The 18,321-nt window shown below is 38.8% G+C and overlaps 6 protein-coding genes across 6 annotated transcripts; 4 read left to right on the top strand and 2 right to left on the bottom strand.

The window, feature by feature from the left end:
• Positions 1-1,524: 1,524 nt before the first annotated feature.
• On the top strand, positions 1,525-4,229 carry EV154DRAFT_566149 (translation initiation factor IF-2; the record flags this gene model as incomplete). The annotated part of the gene is made up of 6 exons (XM_051605939.1): positions 1,525-2,050; positions 2,111-2,167; positions 2,242-2,332; positions 2,391-2,554; positions 2,622-3,268; positions 3,339-4,229. 6 exons carry the CDS (start codon positions 1,525-1,527, stop codon positions 4,227-4,229), a joined length of 2,376 nt encoding a protein of 791 aa, XP_051455079.1.
• A 699-nt stretch (positions 4,230-4,928) lies between these two features.
• On the top strand, positions 4,929-5,144 carry EV154DRAFT_425211 (uncharacterized protein; the record flags this gene model as incomplete). Its single annotated transcript, XM_051596232.1, has 1 exon — positions 4,929-5,144. A coding segment is annotated over one exon (216 nt), but the record flags the coding sequence as incomplete, so codon positions are not given.
• A 1,068-nt stretch (positions 5,145-6,212) lies between these two features.
• On the top strand, positions 6,213-7,851 carry EV154DRAFT_516907 (pantothenate kinase). The gene is made up of 7 exons (XM_051602437.1): positions 6,213-6,392; positions 6,455-6,722; positions 6,785-6,894; positions 6,954-7,037; positions 7,095-7,155; positions 7,213-7,610; positions 7,669-7,851. The coding sequence occupies exons 1-7, from the start codon at positions 6,285-6,287 to the stop codon at positions 7,813-7,815; spliced, it is 1,176 nt and encodes a 391-aa protein (XP_051455077.1). The 5' UTR covers positions 6,213-6,284; the 3' UTR covers positions 7,816-7,851.
• EV154DRAFT_303325 (Rho GTPase activation protein) lies at positions 7,766-10,268 on the bottom strand. Its single transcript, XM_051594874.1, has 10 exons — positions 10,021-10,268; positions 9,879-9,941; positions 9,804-9,814; positions 9,592-9,733; positions 9,338-9,540; positions 9,114-9,281; positions 8,830-9,055; positions 8,414-8,767; positions 8,212-8,340; positions 7,766-8,153 (listed from the first exon to the last, which is right to left on the bottom strand). The coding sequence occupies exons 1-10, from the start codon at positions 10,064-10,066 to the stop codon at positions 7,849-7,851; spliced, it is 1,647 nt and encodes a 548-aa protein (XP_051455076.1). The 5' UTR covers positions 10,067-10,268; the 3' UTR covers positions 7,766-7,848.
• A 1,144-nt stretch (positions 10,269-11,412) lies between these two features.
• Positions 11,413-15,850, top strand: EV154DRAFT_516901 (cortical protein marker for cell polarity-domain-containing protein). The gene is given in 5 exon segments (XM_051602436.1): positions 11,413-12,378; positions 12,448-12,876; positions 12,961-14,219; positions 14,300-15,662; positions 15,677-15,850. The coding sequence occupies 4 exon segments, from the start codon at positions 11,516-11,518 to the stop codon at positions 15,610-15,612; spliced, it is 3,864 nt and encodes a 1,287-aa protein (XP_051455075.1). The 5' UTR covers positions 11,413-11,515; the 3' UTR covers positions 15,613-15,662; positions 15,677-15,850.
• Positions 15,851-15,904: 54 nt separating this feature from the next.
• Positions 15,905-17,737, bottom strand: EV154DRAFT_516900 (uncharacterized protein). Its single transcript, XM_051602435.1, has 3 exons — positions 17,394-17,737; positions 17,126-17,332; positions 15,905-17,058 (listed from the first exon to the last, which is right to left on the bottom strand). The coding sequence occupies exons 1-3, from the start codon at positions 17,652-17,654 to the stop codon at positions 16,120-16,122; spliced, it is 1,407 nt and encodes a 468-aa protein (XP_051455074.1). The 5' UTR covers positions 17,655-17,737; the 3' UTR covers positions 15,905-16,119.
• Between the last annotated feature and the right edge of the window lie 584 nt (positions 17,738-18,321).

Here is an 18,321-nt window from a genome sequence, read left to right as displayed (position 1 = left end):
TCAATTATATTGATTTCTCTGACGTTCCTCCAACTGATAAATTGCTTTGCTCAGTAAGTTCCAATCCTTATTTTAAGTGCTGGTCAGCACTCCTGGAAAAAAAAAATATCAATGAACTGATGCTCGCGGATGATGTAGCTGATGGCAGCAGTACCATCAGTGTGACGAAATCACGGCGAGCAAGCTTGCGCCGAACCCCCCAACCCAGTGGTTAGTAGGCTGTACAGGATAAATACATTTTTATGCATCTTCAAACTCGTATCAAAGTTTGTCAAGCTACTGGCTTGAAGAATGATGTTTTTTTCAAGTTGAGAAAGTCGACTGGACGCAATTGATTTAAACTAGGCTGACCAGTGACTCTTAAACTTTGTGAATAGCTCCTTAAAACGAGCAGAAAAGACAGTGATTATCGGCAGCTAATCGTTCTTTGTGCGCACACCATATTTAGCTGAACCCGCACTACAATTAACCGATCATGTTGAACACCTAGTCCAACATGGAACTTTGGTGTCCGTAGAAGCTAATACCAGCAAGTTCTTGTGCCAATGATAAGCTTTTGTTTTTCTACTCCACCATCCGATCTGTTGCATATAACACAGCTGATCATTTCATCGCTAGGAAGAGATGATTATGTTGGCTCCCCATGAGAGTCAATATTTGAACTCCAGGAATAAACTTCGGACCAGTGAATAAATGATGCATCAAAAGTTAATTTGACGCGTCTTCTTAAAACTCTAAAAAAAAGTGGTAAGAATGGAAGCGTGTTTTTAATAATTGTATGTGTACCTACCATAAACCCCAAGTCTAAAGCTAGGAGTGACGCTTGAGACCCGCCTTGCCCCTTAACCGCCCTCCACGGTATATAGGGGCAATATGTCCCCGCGAAAATTAGAACGCGACCTTTCTTGTATAAAAGTATGATAGACATGCTATGTTTAGGTTAGCTTTGTATGTGCCTGTCGTATATTAGCAATTGCTCAAGAGAAAAAAAAGTGTGATTGACTCACCTTTGATATTTCTATCAGAAGTACTGCTTAAATAAAAAGAAAAGAAACATGAAAAAAAAAAAGATGTTGGGCGTTTTTTGATCAGGAGAGAATGATTGATAAACAAGGACTGTTTTATCACATCAGAAATTATTATAAAAGGAATAGTTGAAGTTTTAAAAGTTACAAATAGCATTGCCTCTCTTGAAAGAGATTACCAGCGGGTTATTTAAAAAAAACCTTCCAGAACTATCATATAAGCTTCAAGCCTTTAAACTTTTATAGGATCGTCATTCCTCTTCATTACCCTTAAATAACCAAACACAAGATAGGTAGAAACTCCACCAAAGGGTTTGAAAGAAATTAACCCGTTCAAACGAGTGTTTTTCATGTACCAACAAGTGGTCGGTTGGGATCCGGCTGATCCGGGTAACTGAATTTTCTCCAAGTGACTGTCCCCCCGGACATTTTCTCTTTGCGCCCAAATTTTTCTATGCCCTTGCAAAAACGCATAATTTTTTGGCTTTCTTTTTCTTCAATGAGTCAATTATTCTTACTGAAGCATGGTTTACAACGCATGCGTTTCCATACCAGCCCCATGCTGAGAGAAGTCGCCGCCGGAGGAGGAGGAGGAGGTGCATTGGGAAAGCCCATGGGTGCCAAAAAGGGCAAAGGTCTTGCCAAAACCAACTGGGACCGAGCCAGTGCTCCCACAACCGCCAAAAGAGCAGTAGCACCCAAACGAGACTGGAAGAAACCCGTCGATCAACATGCCGAAAAGCATGCAGGCGAATCTTACAAAACTCACGAACGTCACGTCAACAAATTCGCCCCTCCCCCCACCAAAAAGACAGAGACCATTGCACAAAAGAGAGAACGTAAAAAGAAGGAAGAGGAACTTCACCTGCTGGCAAAGGAAGAGGAAAAAGAACGTCACTTGATGGCCGTCCGAAAAGCAAAGTTAAAGGCCAAAGACCTCGCCGAGAGCAATCATATGAAGGATGTTTTTATTCCCGAGATCATCAACGTCGCCAATCTTTCCCGTGTCTTGGGTGTTCGCATCGGTAATTCATCCCTCTATTCGTATATGCTTTAAATCCTAATATCTTTACACCCCGTATTAGAGCAAGTCATTCGAACCATGGACGAATTGGATATGGGAAACACCAAGCATGATCGCAGTATGTAAAAGCTCTTATTTCGCAAATTTTATTCTTTTATCAGCATCCAATTTAAACTTTTTTTTTCCCGTTAGTGTTGAATGCGGATGAATCAAGTCTTATCGCTATGCAATTGGATATGAACCCCATTGTGGATTCAAGACAATCGCTTGACCTGTTTCCTAGGTAAGCCTTTACCCATAAAAATCCTGCGCTTCCCCTTGATACCAACACAATCCATTAGATCTCCTTGCCAAGATCCCAGTCAATTACACGATAGACCTCCCATTGTCACCATCATGGGCCATGTCGATCATGGAAAAACCACCTTATTGGATACACTTCGTAAAACCTCCGTAGCTGCAGGAGAAGCCGGTGGTATTACTCAGCACATTGGTGCCTTCTCAGGTACACTTCTCAAAAAAAAAATTACTTTAACCACCTTAAAAAATTAATCCTCCCTCCTCCCAAATAGTAAAACTTCCATCCAACAAGATGATCACTTTTTTGGATACACCAGGCCATGCTGCCTTTTCTTCAATGAGACAGAGAGGCGCACAAGTCACCGACATCGTTGTTCTCGTCGTAGCAGCCGACGACGGAGTCATGCCCCAAACACAGGAAGCCATTAAACACGCGCACGCAGCCAACGTCCCTATCGTCGTCGCTATCAACAAGTGCGATAAACCCGGAGTAGACGCATCGCGTGTGAAACAAGAATTAGCACGCTACAATGTGCACCTGGAAGAAATCGGTGGCGATGTGCCCTGTGTGGAAGTATCCGGATTGACAGGTAAAAACCTGGACCAGTTGGAAGAAACCATCGTCACCTTGTCCGAGATCTTGGAATTGAAAGCCGAAAGGGGGAATCATGCAGAGGGTGTGGTGATTGAATCTCAGATTGAAAAGGGAAGAGGTAACGTCGCCACCATCTTGGTGCAAAGAGGTACCCTCAAGGCCGGATCCGTCGTTGTCGCAGGTCAGACGTGGTGTAAGGTCAGATCCATGACCGATTATCAAGGTAAACCCGTCAAGGAAGCTCCACCAGGTACACCTGTCAAGGTCATCGGTTGGAAAGATGTCCCTAGTGCTGGTGATGAAATGTTGACAGCTACAGATGAGGTAAACCACAAAAAGAAAAGGTGATAAAAGTAAGTATATTAAGCTGCTAATTTTTTTTTATCGTTCCCAGAACCTTGCCAAAACAGTCGTGGATAATCGTGTTGCACGTCACCAACGAGAGCAACAACTCCGTGATTTAGAAGTGATCAACGATAAACGCCGTCATCAGCGAGAGCAACTGGAACAGGAGCGTATGGCTGAAAAGGCCTACAAAAAGGAAATGTACATGTATCAAAAGGGTTTGTCAGAGGTCTTACCGGACTCTTTGGGTAAACGTCTCAGTGCTATCCAGACCAACCTGAAACAGGAAACAGGCGAAGACGATAAACAAGAGATGTTGGAACTGCGCGCTGTCGTCAAGGGCGATGTGAGCGGCACCGTGGAGGCCGTCGTCGACTGTCTGGCTGGACTTCAAAACAAGCAAATCCGGGTCAAGGTAGTGCATAGCAGTGTGGGTAACATCTCTGAAGGTGACGTCCAGTTAGCCTCCGCATGCGAGGGTCAAGTCATTGGCTTCAATGTCAAGGCAGACAAACGTATCATGGCCGAGGCATCGAAAATTGGCGTCCAGGTCAAATCCTATTCGATCATTTATAAATTATTAGAGGAAGTCAAGGATACATTAAGTGACATGCTGCCACCGATCGTGACAACACAGGTGGTGGGTGAAGCTGCATTATTACAAGTCTTCGACATCAATACAAAGGGTAGAGAAACTCGCCCTGTCGCAGGTTGTCGTGTCACCAATGGCTCCATCAGTAAAAACGGTCGCGTCCGAATCGTGCGCAACAAGGAAACCGTATGGGAAGGTGAAATTAGTGATCTTCGTCAAGTGAAAAAGGAAATCACGGAAGCTAAAAAGGGGTTGGAATGTGGTATGTCCTTTGAAGGCTTTACCGATTTCAAAGCAGGCGATATTATCCAAAGTGTACAAACAATTGAAACCAAGCAAAAATTATAGACTATAAACATAAAAATAAAATAAAAAAACAAAATACACATGCAAATATCATATCCATCAACTAAAAAAAAAAAAAAAGATCATATCCAGCTTTTCTTTCTTACATCCGTCTATAGTTTATCTAAGGGCTCCCTCGGCAGACATTATTAGTCATAGGCATGTCAGGACTACATGTCACCCGGAGCAAGAGGGAAGTTTTCTTTATGAGAAGCCTCAGACTTTATTTATTGACCTCGTTAACATCTACGAGGATACTGTGCTCTTGATAGGATGATTTTGTCTAATCATGCTAAAACTCCAATATACAATGCACATGATTAATCCATGTAAAGAAACATTAAAATTCAGATTTTCACACGCGAGACTTTTCAAATTAATAGATTAAGATGGTTTATCGCTAATTAACCTCTGCCTTTCGGCTGACCCAACTTAAAAGTATGATTTATTAATTCAACTGTCATCATCCGACCATACTTTGCATGGAAAGCTTGGAGTTTGTAGGGTGAAGGAAAACCCGTAATCGCAAGTATTCACTTGCTTGACCAATTTTTTCGAATGGAAGGCAACCCATTAAACTTGTTTGACGTTTAACCGAGGGAGTAGCACTTTATTAGAACATCCGAGTGATCATTAAAACAGTATCAGTGGCCATTTAACATATATTACAGTTCTTGCCATTTCGGATAATGCAAAGCTCGAAAAACAAAATTTGGTCAAGATGCCATTTTGATATTAGGAGATTGGTCTACCCCAAATGTCAAGTCTCAAGAGTCTATCCAAAACAAAAACCTGATAAGAATGCTCAAGAGATATAATTTTGTGGTATATTTGATAAATGAGTTTAGAACGTCCTCTCATTACCCAACCTGCAAAGGAATAAGTTGGGAACTTTCAAATACTCGCTTGTTGAGGTAGGCCAAAAAAATAAATTATTGATGACTACTAATAAGGAATTCTAGGTGGAAGAACATCTCGTGTATTCAGCCAGTTGAGGGTCACAGAGAAAAAAAGAAGGCCGTGGAATCATGTACCTTGCAGCCGTATTAAACTTCTTAAAAGAATCTTGAGCAGTTTAAGAAACTTTGGCAAACGCCCCGATACTTTCACTGAAACATCCAATAAGTTATCGCTTTGGCCTATTAAAATGGTAAGTAAGGGTACTGATCACATTGTTTAATCTAAGGGGGTGGTCATTACAGAATATCTAGTCAGCGCAAATAACAGTAACACAAACTGAGCCGATATTTGTAAGCGTGAGCAGTGCGCAGAAAATATGAACAGGTCAAGTTGCACATACACATTCTCTTTTAAACTTGAACCTTTAACAATACGAAATGTAACAAACACTTTTAACCGAAAATACTTTTTCATTTGCGAATACACCAGTACGTCAGGACAAAAAACTCGCCTTTCATTTGAGATTGAGCTTTATTTATGCTTATGATATAGATCCGTAATTACCTTCCACATGTGTACCTGTAATTGATGTAACATTTTTTTTTTCTGGCTGGTACCAAAAAAAAATATCTTTCTCCCAGGTTTGTCACACAATCCCAAGTAAGGAGTGAGGATTTTGACGTGCTGCCATGTATGCCGAAACTCGTATCTCTTAAAAGTCTCTATAAACACATACAAAAAAAGTGTCTGTATGTGACTCCACACTTGGTTTTTAGATGCCTGAATGCTATAATAAATGCAAGCCCCCTTTTTTGTTTATTTGATGAGTTTCAAACCTTTAGTCATGATTAATCAATTTTTTAATATTGGCCCATCCAGGCACATTTCTTTCAGTGTAAACATGTTTTCCCATGGTAAATGCGATTATACAATAAGGTTTTATTTTTATGTTTGTATTCTCGGAATTTTTTTGCAGGGGTACAAAAAAAAAAAAAAAATGACAGCCCGAGATATTAGAAAACGTCAACCCCAAAAAAAAACCCCCATTGCCATGACAAATAAAAGTTGGACCAGTTGCGCTCCGATCAAAATAAAAATTTCTCTTTCTTTATTTAATTTTTGATTTCCCCTATAAAAATAAAAAAAGAAAAAAATATCATGAACGTTGTAGGTGCAAGCGTATCTGAGGCATTTTATGCTGCTCATGAAACTCGAGATATTGTCTTGCCTAATCAAACTGAACACGTCTCACAAATTGCTGTGGATGTAAGTCAAACATTTTTTGTATATCTATCACAATAATTAACAATGAATTCAATTTATTTTAGATTGGAGGGTCTTTAGCAAAAGTCATCTATTTCACCTTATCCGCTGACAGAAAAGGAGGCCGTCTTCACTTTAAAATTTTTGAAACAGAACAAGTCGATGACTGTATTGACTTTATTGTGGAATTACTAAAAGATGCTCAACACTACGGTACACAACAGGTCTTAAAAGCAACAGGTGGTGGTGCTCATTTATATCACGACAAGTTAACTTCAAAATTACCCGGCGTAATCGTTCAGAAAGAAGATGAAATGGAATGTTTAATAACAGGTACATGCTACCATAAAAAAAAAAAAAGAGGCTCATCATCATCTAACTCATTATTTTCCCAGGCCTGAGCTTTTTTATTACAGAGATACCCTATGAAGTGTTTACTTATAATGAACTTGATGCTGACCCCATTCGTTTCGAAGAAAAGTCAAAAGACGTATACCCATATATGGTATGATTTTCATTTCTAAAAATGACCCAAAAAAAAACTGACATGTTTTTGGCTCGTAGCTTGTAAATATTGGCTCAGGCGTGAGTATTCTGAAAGTAGATGGTCCGGGCCCAAAAGATTTCACCCGTATTAGTGGTACCTCGGTAAGATCTTTTTTATTTTATTTTTAAATTGTGATGTCTAAACGCAGTAATTATTAGCTGGGCGGTGGTACTCTTTGGGGTTTGTTATCATTATTAACCGATGCACCGTCATTTGATGGTAAGTGAGATATGTCAACAACGGGAAAGAAGAAGAGTGACTCATCATATAATCTAGATATGCTGGCCATTTCCAAGACTGGTGATAATAAAAATGTGGATTTATTAGTGGGAGATATTTATGGCTCAGATTACAGTAAACTCGGACTGAAGTCATCGCGGATAGCATCGAGTTTTGGTAAAGTTTTCAAGAAAAACACACGTCAAAATAAGGATAATTTTGCCTCAGGGGATATTGCAAAGAGTCTATTGTTCATGGTCAGTAATAACATTGGTCAAATTGCTTACTTGAATGCACAACAGCATGGCATTAAGCGAATTTACTTTGGTGGTTGCTTCATTCGTGGTCATCCCATTACTATGAACTCACTATCCTATGCAATCAAGTTCTGGTCAAATGGCGATATGAAGGCCTTATTTCTTCGTCATGAAGGTCATTTGGGCGCCACTGGAGCTGTAAGTTCATCTTTTTTTCTTGTATTGTTACACTATCTAATTAGATATTCTCTTGTAGTTTTTAAAACATAAACCTGTCCGTAAAGCAAGACTTTCATTTTCCTGCTCTGAAAATTATAAACCTGACATTAGTAATAATACCGTGTTTGAAGTACTAGATAATTCGGATAATCTTGAACTGAGAACAGCCACCCAACACTTGTAACATAATATATATATATAAATAAAATTTTATTTTTTAAACATCCTCTACGTTTTCCTCTTCTTCTTCAAAGAACCAATCTACTTGTTGAATAATGGCTTCAATGATTTTACTCTGAAGGTCTGACTGCATGATACTGCTCAGATCTTCTAGTGGGGACCTTAATAATCCAACCGAGAATATTAATGCTAAATTGGATGACTCCATTTTGTTGATCTCTGAATAAGATGCCACTAAATTTAAATGTCGCATAAGATATTCTAATACCGTATAATTCGGCTTGGGTAAACTGTGGATGATGGATTTAATCTGATACATTCTCTCCTCGTAATCGTTCATTCCTAGTAACAATCAATAAATATCATCTAATTTCTTTTTAAAGGGCATTCAATACTTTACTGGCGGCTTCCATAAACCAGTCGTAATATTCATGTGTCATCAAAGGATTACGAAGTTCTCGGAAATAGAGTTTTAGTAAACCAGTCACAGTATTAATATCCTGTTCGTCCTTAAATGACACTGCTTCCTCTTTTTTTTTTTTTAATAAAAAAATAACTTGACTTAGTACATTTGATCAAACTAGATATTAACAACAACTTACTATTATTAAACGCAGCTCTGTATTTTTGTATGGTAGAAGCTGGGCCAGACAATCGATATATGCCCACCGACTTTAACCCTCTTGCTTCCACTTCCTTAATACAGAGGGTGACAATATGGGGTATGTCTCCATTTTCTTCCATTCTCAAAAGTCCGCCAAACACATCATTTTCACCAGAAGGTTGTGTTTGGCCATATACATACCGAGGTTCAATTTTTCGAATGTCACCATTTTTACCTGGTTTGGAAGAAAACCAATGTCCCTTACTCTTTTTATCATCTGTGCTCGTCATTTTTCGGTTGACTTTCATTTGGCTTTCGTCAAATGTAAGTGATTTTAAAAGTCTCAAAATTTCTTGCATAACATATGAGTGGGAGTGAAAAAGGTATCTGGTTTAAGTTTTATATAAAAAATACCTGTGTCCTCGTTTTGACCTTCCTTACGCTTCACCAGTTCTCTCATAATAGCGTCCAGCCAAGCAGAAAATTCCTTGTCGCTTGTTGTTTGTATATAAAGTTTTACTTTTTTGGGTGTCGAGATAATGAATACGTGTTTGCGTTTTGTATCTTGCTTCCCTGCTGGATCAATCTTGCAAGATTCCAGATCAAAACTACCTACCGGAACATGAGTATGTGATGGTTTCTACTAGAGTGTAAGTCTTGTAATTCGGGAGAAGGATTATATATTTATGGCTACGTACCTTGCTTTTAGCGTGGGCTTCCTTGTACAACAACAAAAAGCCATTGGATAAAACTGCATAATAGACTTTCCAGGAACTAAGTTTGCCTCCATCCTCCTTTTCCGAGATCATCTTCATCTGGACGTACCCCTTGTGTCGAATCCAATCTGGTTTCAATTGATGAAATTCCTACATATGACTTCAGTTCCCATGTGCTTGTACACTATATGTTGTGTGTCGTTTACCAGTTTCTTTAATTCGTCAGGTTGTAGACTTTGTGCATAACTTTCGAGACTTTCGTCCCGTTTAATTTCACCACGCCGCTCCTCTTCCTCCTCCTCGTCCTCTTCTCCTTCTTCTTCTTTTTCCTCCTCCAGTTCATCTGCTGGTCGTTCCCATCGAGATTCACCTGTAAACTCATTAAAATAATATATGGTGCCTTCCTCATCTAAAATACAACTTGGTCAACGACTCGGTAAACACATACTTTTGGACTTACCATAGGCATGTTCCCAGCCTTGTGGTAATGGCGAATCGTAAATGACTTTAGGAGGGGATGGAATGGGTGTTTCGACGGCCTGTGGTTGCATAGGTTGATGAGAAGTAGGCATTGTCGGTGGTTCTTCAGTCGTTAAAGGTTCCTGCACATGGGACAATAATTAATTCTTGCTTCTATTATTATTCTTATTACGATTTCAGTCGGACTCTTACACTTTGAGGACCTATGCATTGGTGACAATTAGTTGGCATGTGAGGTTGTATTGTTCAAAAAATAAAAAAACTCACCTTGCGACGTTTCTAACCGGATTCTATTTGCAGGAAAGAAACCAATTTCTTCATTTAATTCACCTGATTTAGACACTGAATGAGTAAAAAAAAAAATATTTTTTATGCAAGCTTGCTTCTTTTTATTTGGTTACCTTCCCACCTAAAAAGATAATACAAAAGGTGAATAAAAAAAATGTCATTCCCATATAAACAAAGTGGTGTCCTTTTACCAGTCGTCGTTATGTTTTTCCAGCAGTTTAATTCTATCGCCTTGTTTAAAAGAAAGCTCGAACTCTCCTTCGGCAGTATAATCCCATACAGCTACAAGGTATTGTGTCATTTATGTGGAATATATTTTAAAAAAAGAAGAAAGAGAAACAAGAATTGCGTTTAAATTTAAAATTCAAGGTGTGTGTATGAAAAAAAAAAAGCCTAAAAACCCCGCTTTCAGGACATAAAGTTTTGTTTATATTTCTCGAAATAAATAAATAAATAATTCGTATACGCATTCTCTGTTCGTATCATGTGAAATTAATATGTGAATTTGTAGGTTTTCTTAAACTTTGTGGTATGATAAACTTGTCTAGAGGGAAAGAAAATAAAACAATTAGCCGACACCTTTTTACTGCAACTTTTTTCAAGGGTACATGAAACTGGAAATTGAGACAATGCTAGATTTAATGAAGCTTAAACCTGATGATGAGCAGTGTTATTTTTTTTTTTCTTGAAAAAAAATAAAAAAAACTGGTATAACAAACCCTTTTATATAAGCGTGTGCACGATGTATGTACATATGTAAACGCAGCACTGATAACTCAAGCTGAGCTTAGTTGTGTACATTATTTGTCGTTGTGAGGTTGTCAAAAAGAAACATGACTTGGATACATGCTGGTTACACGAAACGACTGCATAGATACTATTTTATAGAGCCGCGAAAAAAAAACGTCCCTCCATTCTTCGTGTTTGCAAATAAGGTAGTGGGATCGAATGGAGCAGTTGAACTTACTGCTTTATTTACGTTGGGAATCTACCCTAGTCTGCATTGAGAATAGTGCAAGATCAAGGAAAGGCTGGTTCCGAAATAAGGGGAACACCCGTCATTACGTTTTACTTGAATGTGTATAAAACGAGCATATTTTATCTCAGCATATGTTTACACATGTAGTCATACGCCATGTTTCTATCAAATATACTTCAAACAAGTCAATGTTTATTATGTACAGGCCGACTAAAAAGGTGTCAAAAGACTAGGTTGCACCAAAAAAATGATGACATGTGTTGCACACCGAAATAACCAAGTGATACGAGGCTTTTTTTCTCTCTCTTTATTTTGACTTGCAGAGTGCCTCATCTCCATATTTAGCAACGGCAACCCATCAAATTATTGGACACGTTCTACTCTCATAAGAGACATGATTCTTTGATTTATAAAAAGCAGTAATTGTTGTCAATTTTTCTGTGTAAATTAGTTTTTTTTTTTTTTTTTTTTTTTTTTTGTTTATTATCAGGTTCTCCTTTTTATTCACACATCAACACATTACACTCTTTTTAACAGAAAAAAAAAAAGTCGAACAGCTTTTATTTTTTTTTTTTTTTTTTTACATATTTTTAATTTTTGAAAATAATTCGATTTTTGAATAATAATAAAAAAGGTCATGGTTACAACACTATGGTTCCTTCTTTTGATTTTCGTTCATTGCAATGATGGACTTGATGTACCAACCATCAAGCTTGATTCTCTTGGTGGCCAATTAGGGTTTATTGGAGACTATGTTGGAATCTCGCCATTTAAACATTGGACTCAATTCGAACAATCAAGTAATCTTAATGGCTTGGTCATTTCACAGTTAGATGACGATATTTTATTTTTTAACCGATTCGCCACACTGAACGGAACTATCTCGACCTCTTGTAAACTATCGGATACCAAATATATCCTGGCAGGTGATTTCACTACGATCAATTCAACAAATTACAACCATATTGTCGAATTTGATACGCAGGCACGTCAGTTATCGCCTTTACAACAAGGTTTAGATGGTGAAGTGAGATCACTTTACTGTGATACAAATCAAGTTTATGTCGGTGGTGATTTCATAGCTCCCATCGGTGCTAATAAAACAGACTATGCTGGTCATGTTGCCTTATGGAAGGACAACCAATGGAGTCCTTTACCTTGGAAGGGCTTCAACGGCCCTGTTTACTCAATTATCCGTCACGATCAACAGCAATCTATCGTATTTGGTGGTAATTTTGATTCAACGGGTGATGGTCAATTTTTTAACCAGAACACAAGTCAAACAGTCAACTTGATTTCGTCTGCTACTATCTCTGCTGGTAACTCAGCCATGTTTGGTAACAACACAGATCCCATGGGCGTTATATGTTCTCAGTCTCCATGGTTATTACAAGACGGTATGCCTGGTTATTGGGAAGCCCTGTTTAATTCTCCTGCAAAGCCATCTGTTTTTAGATTATCAAATGTACATATCGATGGAAAGAATACAAATGAATTCAAGTATGAAAAGAATTTTTTTTTTCTTCTTTCTTTCCCCTTATTTTTACATGACTAAATATTTATTTATAGCATTATCTCACTTGGATCAAATCAATATTTCCAATTATCATACAAAGATCCTGTTACAAACCTGCCCATCACTTGCTCGGAAAAATGTATTTTATCAAACGATTCAGCCATACCTTATCAGGATTTTACTGTAGTTCAAGAAGTAGCCACAAGTGGCATCAGAATCAACATTGACTCTTGGTACGGATCCGGTGGTGGACTCGGAAGTGTTGATATATTTAGATCAGATGTATCTTTACAGCCAGAAATCAGTAATAGCCAGTCTCCTGCTGGTGTCTCTGATTCTTGTTCCACCGCTCCTTCATCCACAGCCACAACCACAGGAAATTGGACCGAAGTCTACTCCTATCAAACCTATCAAAACTTTTTAATCGCTAGTTTTCCTGCATCTGAGTTACATTCCAGTGATGTTTCCGTGACTTATCAACCGTAAGTCTCTCTTTCCCACCCCCCTCTACCTCACAAGACGTATTTTTAAAACAGATAAATTTAGCTCATACTCTTTATATGTAGATACATCTCAGGCCAAGGTATTTACGATGTATATATTACCACACCAGGATGTGTCGGTACTAGCACTTGTGATCAACGTACACAAATTGTATTGGACATCACCTTAAATCCGGGCAATACAACAACCTATGCATTGGATCAACAAAATGCTGCCGATCAGCGTACCTTGATTTTCACTGGATCCATCTCCGCATCTTCAGGGTCATTCCAACCTTCCATTGTGATGCATGTTTCACCCACTGCTACTACACCTTCCTCAAACACCATATCTGTAGTAGCGGATTCCATTGAATTCATTCGAAATTCCACAGGTCTATTACTTTCTAGCGTTTTAAATTATTATCCTTCCAACAACACTTGGTTACCTCTTACTCAGCAATTGCCAGCAGCTTCCACTGTCACTACATTGCAATCGGTGGGGAATCAACTGTACATTGGTGGTAGTTTCCGAGCCAATGATTCCTACACAAATATTGTAGCTTATGACTTTGAAATGGGTTATTTACCCTTCAATAACATTGGCTTAAATGGCATGGTGTCCACTTCTTTGCTTATAGGCTCTCAACTTGTTTTGGGTGGCCTCTTTAACAATACTGAAGTTCCTCAACAAACGCTTAAAAACGTGGCAATCTACGATACTCAAACCAACACTTGGTCTGGTATGAATGAAGGTGTTGACGCCAGAGTAGAAAACCTGTATACGACAGATAATACCAATGTGCATTTATCCGGTCCTTTCACCACAGCAGATGGTTTACCGACTTTCAATAACGCCCAATGGAGCTTAAAGAATCGTCAATGGGTCCCTTCCTCTTCATTAATTGTAGGCCCTGTGGCAAACCAGCTTCAAGTTGGTTCGGACAGTATTTTATACTTGGGAGGCATCAAAAGCGCACAGACATACCGTGCTAACGATATCGCCTCGCTTGAGACACAACAATGGAAAGTGACCGATGTCGATCCCAACGCTACTGTGACAGCGGGTGTCTTTTGGAAAAACGGCAAAACTGATACGACTATCTTGAGTGGTCTATTCAATTTCAATAACACGCAATATCATCTCGCCATGTACGATGGTGCATGGTCTGGTTTATTGCAAAATGTTCAAGGTGAGGTAAGCACACTCTACGTGGTTCAAAATCAACTCTTGGTGGGTGGTCAGTTCAAAGGGACTTTGGACGGCTCTAACTCGCCCGTCACAAGTTTTGCTGTCTATGATCTTCAGAAACAGGCTTTTCAAGATGTTCAAGGTGTTACAAGTAAGTAGATGTTCCAGCAACAATAGTAAAAATAGAAAAAAAAAGTTTTTTATGGTCCCCTAATCACTTTTGAAACGTAGATTCGGATGGAAGTCCAGGACAAGTCAATGTCATCCGACCTCAGTCCGATGGAAAATCAATCTTTGTGGCTGGAAACTTTTCATTTGCTGGACTATTGAATTGTGACGCCATTTGTTCTTTAGCTTCTGATTCCCGTCAGTGGAGTCAAGTGAGCCAAGGGATAGAAGGAAATGTGATGGATATGTCAATCTATAAGGATTCTATTACGGTGGTTGGTGACTTGAAGGTTGGTTCCACCATGACTGGTCTGGCCGTATTGGATAATGTCAACGCCGCCTCTTGGAGAACTGCTGCCAATGACTTTACGTCTACTTCTTCTTTAGTCAATGACGGTACAGGCAATTTCATTATCTCTGGAAGAGATAATAATCAATTCTATCTTGGAACCTGGAACGGCAATGATTTGAAACCCATTGATACGAAACTTGGCTCCGGTACGAACATTCAGCAGCTGTTATACATGCCGGTTTCATCTTCTCCATCAGAGGACAGATTCCCTGCAGATTCAGATACATTATTAATGGCGGTTGGTCATTTGGAGATACCTGGCTTTGGAAGTAGTAGTGCTGCTTTGTATGATGGTTCTACTTGGTATCCTTATGCACTAACATCTTCAGCGAACGGATCTAGTGGTATCATCCATAGTACATTTACAATCACAGAATGTTGTACACCAAAATCTGTCCGTCAATACCTCTCTATTCCTGCTGTTATTTTGATTTCGATTGCAATTTCATTAGCCATCCTCTTTGTGCTGATTGCATGTGTCTTCCTCTTCTTATTCTTGAAACGTCGTAACAGTGTCAAGTCTCAGACAGAACCTATGCCGGAATGGAGACCCAAGCACCGACCTACCAGTTTGTTAGCCATGTTGGATGCAGCCAACTTGCACGATTCTGCTATTCTTGCCGCCGGACCTTCATCGAAGCGAGAGGAGACTGCTGTCGGATACACTACAGCGTTGGACGGAAGAGGACAAAGCATGGATATCTCGGATAACTCACGACTTCGAAGCTCAAGTGGATTTTCTGGTGGAATAGGCGGTATTTCATTTGGCGCACTGTTGGCCAACGCGTTAAAGACCAATGGAAGTTCCGCTGTAGCGAGTGACGAATCACCCAAGGTTTATTACGCCAAATACCCATTTGAGGCGAAAGAGTTTGGCGAGCTTGCATTTGATGCAAAAGTCCCCATCGTGGTGACAGATACCAGCGATAATGTCTGGTGGATGGGATATAAAGATGATGGTTCTGGTAACCCTGTTTCAGGTTTATTCCCCAGCAATTATGTATCAAGCACAAAACCCTTTTAATCACTTCATTAAGCAGCATATCCCCCTAAACACACACTACACACACACACACACACACACACACACACACACACACCCTTATTTTGTTTTACCCACACACACCCCTCGCATAGAACTTTTCTTCATTTTTTATAACAATCCCCCTCCCCCCCCCCTCTTTTTAGTTTCTTAGTATTAAAATTATGTAGCTTAGAATACCATATATTTCAATAGTATCTGTAAAGGAGTTGTGTGAACAGACACCCCTATTTCTTTACGTAATACATTTTTTTTCGAGAATTTCAACCATTGATTCTTTTAAAAAGCTGACTGCAGAAAGATTGCGCCATCGGACGACACCTTTCTTCGCTATTTATTCTTATTTGTTCCGGATGTATAACTAACACATGTATCAAAAGAGGTTCATTAGATAACACTTTTTTAAAATTTAAAATCACTAATAAAGAAGAAACAAGCAAATATATATAAAGAATTGATTGACTTGATACCCATCCTGGTTTATTTTAATTATTCCGTCTTAATTTCTTTCAAAGCCGATCTCTGGGTCATCAACAACCACATTCCAGTCAAGATATGAAACGCCTCAAGAGCTATCACCAGGTTTGGCAGATATTCCGTTTGTCTTGCTACTTCAAGAGCACCACACACAAACACGGATCTCAAGAACTCATATTCAATAGCCCATTGCTTACGATCAAATATATACCCAAATGTAGTCAATGTTGAAAAAATATAAGTCGATGTCGTCACAACCACAGCAAAATCAAGCTCGCCCGGCTTATGATCCAATAAAATACCATTGACTGCCACCAGAACAGCAAAATGAGCCACCACATAAACGTTAATCCCAAGGGATAGTGTAGGGTCGTATTTCTGAGGTGGTATATCCTTTGCGATAACTGGGATCTCTTCCAGTAATCCTGTGCGTGGTGTATCATCGTGCCAACCAGGTCCGTAAAACAACACCTTTAACTTGTTTAAGCTACCGGGTGTTGACCAGCATGTACGAAGCACATGCTTGAGATGATGAAACTGGATCGTAAACGGGTCAAAGGTATTGATAGGATGAGTCAAACCAAACGCGACAGGCTCGCTGTTTTCTGCCTTGACATTAGGAGCTGTCCTTTCTAACTCGAACGTTCCAAACATGATATCCCAAATAATGAGGGTGCCAGCGTAATTCTTGTCAATGCAGTAAGGATTACGGCCGTGATGAAGACGATGTGCTGATGGCGTATTGATAATGTATTCTAATGGTCCAAGGTTTCCAATCACTTCTGTATGAATCCAGTATTGAAATAATGTGTTGAACTGCTTGTGCATGACGTATAATGAGGGTGGTAGAAATAACGCAGCTGGCAAATCAAAGACCCAAGAGGCATATACCTGAAATACGCTTTGACGTAAAGCAGTAGTCTGGTTATAGTATTCGGATGAATGATGAACCTAAAATAGAAACATCTAAGTCAAAAGTACCCGTATAATTTTCCAACGAGCCCGTCGTTTTACTTACAACATGAGTCGCCCAAAACAAGTTCACTTCATGTGCAGCACGATGAAAGAGATAGTATCCTAAATCGATAATGAAAAATCCTGCTATCCAAACCCAAATGTTGTGTGGATCCAAAGTAACAAATCGAAAGTTTTCGTACACATATAAATACGAGTTGAGCGTAATGTTGTATATAAAGAATTTCGATATTTGTTGCAGCATGCCCGCCTAGACAAAAAAAAAAATTATGTTTAATTTTTGCCTATTTAAACCCCTTCTTTCTACTTACACCTATACTTCCAACCATGTCATTCACTGAATAACGACTCGCATCCCACAAACGTTCTTTTCGAAGTCCTTTTCCACCATGTCGAAACACCAGGGACAGAAATTCAAGTGTAATGGTTAATACAAAGAAAGGAATGGACTCTGCAATGTAGTCAGGGACCTCCTGGTAATGACCAAAGGTGGTTGCTTTTGGAGAGACGATATAAAAAAGTCTACCAGCTCCTCTCAGCACATAGGTTATTACGTCAGCTATAGCAACCATACGCACAGATCTTTTTTTACTGTTATTCTTTAAGGCAAATATAAAAATACCATGAATGGGTCTTTTTATACCAAAAAAAAAAAAAAGTGTGAGAATTTCAGGACACACTCGACATTTTTGGGTTGAATTAAGCGGAGATATCTTAATGTGTGCGCTTCATGGACAACACGTCCCCTGTAGGCTCATTACACACGATGGTTATTTTATCCATTCACAAAATGAGGATTCATCTTATTTATGGCTTACCTTTAACAGCTTTGTAAATTGACTCGAGCAATAGCAAAAAGAATGGTTGCCAAATTAAGATAAAATAGTTTTAGTCATGTATCACCCGTAACAGCTGTCATGCAATTTTTCTTTTTTCTTTTTGAGCACAAATACCAAATTCGGATCGAACTATGTAATGGTAGTGAGCTTTTATTGTTTGAATTAGGAATTAAAATCTCGACTTTAGTTTAAACGTAACCTCTAACGATGCATTAAATTTTAATTTTGCACAACATGAACATAAATACATTACGGTTATTGTTAAATCAGAGTTATAGATCGTTTTCATTCACTTGAAAAAGATTTTTTTATCAATCGACATTACTTCATATCTTCTCACATTCAAATTTTTTTTTTTCTTAATACATGCCTTTTAGGCTTACTTTTTTTTATTTTATAG

The sequence above is a fragment of the Mucor mucedo genome (assembly GCF_025094135.1).
Source record: "Mucor mucedo strain NRRL 3635 chromosome Unknown EV154scaffold_82, whole genome shotgun sequence".
Classification (NCBI taxonomy): Eukaryota; Fungi; Mucoromycota; class Mucoromycetes; order Mucorales; family Mucoraceae; genus Mucor; species Mucor mucedo.
Note: the sequence above shows the minus strand (reverse complement) of the source record. Positions and strands in the feature narration are given on the sequence as shown.

Bases quoted from the DNA above. Each gene is read 5' to 3' on its own strand.
- EV154DRAFT_516907 (XM_051602437.1), top strand. From the start codon at position 6,285: ATGAACGTTGTAGGTGCAAGCGTATCTGAGGCATTTTATGCTGCTCAT. The intron at 7,038-7,094 runs GTAAGATCTTTT...AGTAATTATTAG, and splicing joins CCCGTATTAGTGGTACCTCG to CTGGGCGGTGGTACTCTTTG. The intron at 7,156-7,212 runs GTAAGTGAGATA...CATATAATCTAG, and splicing joins CGATGCACCGTCATTTGATG to ATATGCTGGCCATTTCCAAG.
- EV154DRAFT_303325 (XM_051594874.1), bottom strand. From the start codon at position 10,066: ATGGGAATGACATTTTTTTTATTCACCTTTTGTATTATCTTTTTAG. The intron at 9,942-10,020 runs GTGGGAAGGTAA...TGTCTAAATCAG, and splicing joins CTTTTGTATTATCTTTTTAG to GTGAATTAAATGAAGAAATT. The intron at 8,341-8,413 runs GTAAGTTGTTGT...AAAAAAAAAAAG, and splicing joins CAGAGCTGCGTTTAATAATA to AGGAAGCAGTGTCATTTAAG.
- EV154DRAFT_516901 (XM_051602436.1), top strand. From the start codon at position 11,516: ATGGTTACAACACTATGGTTCCTTCTTTTGATTTTCGTTCATTGCAAT. The intron at 12,379-12,447 runs GTATGAAAAGAA...ATTTATTTATAG, and splicing joins AAGAATACAAATGAATTCAA to CATTATCTCACTTGGATCAA. The intron at 14,220-14,299 runs GTAAGTAGATGT...TTTGAAACGTAG, and splicing joins AGATGTTCAAGGTGTTACAA to ATTCGGATGGAAGTCCAGGA.
- EV154DRAFT_516900 (XM_051602435.1), bottom strand. From the start codon at position 17,654: ATGGTTGCTATAGCTGACGTAATAACCTATGTGCTGAGAGGAGCTGGT. The intron at 17,333-17,393 runs GTAAGTAGAAAG...TTTTTTGTCTAG, and splicing joins ACATGGTTGGAAGTATAGGT to GCGGGCATGCTGCAACAAAT. The intron at 17,059-17,125 runs GTAAGTAAAACG...TTTCTATTTTAG, and splicing joins TGTTTTGGGCGACTCATGTT to GTTCATCATTCATCCGAATA.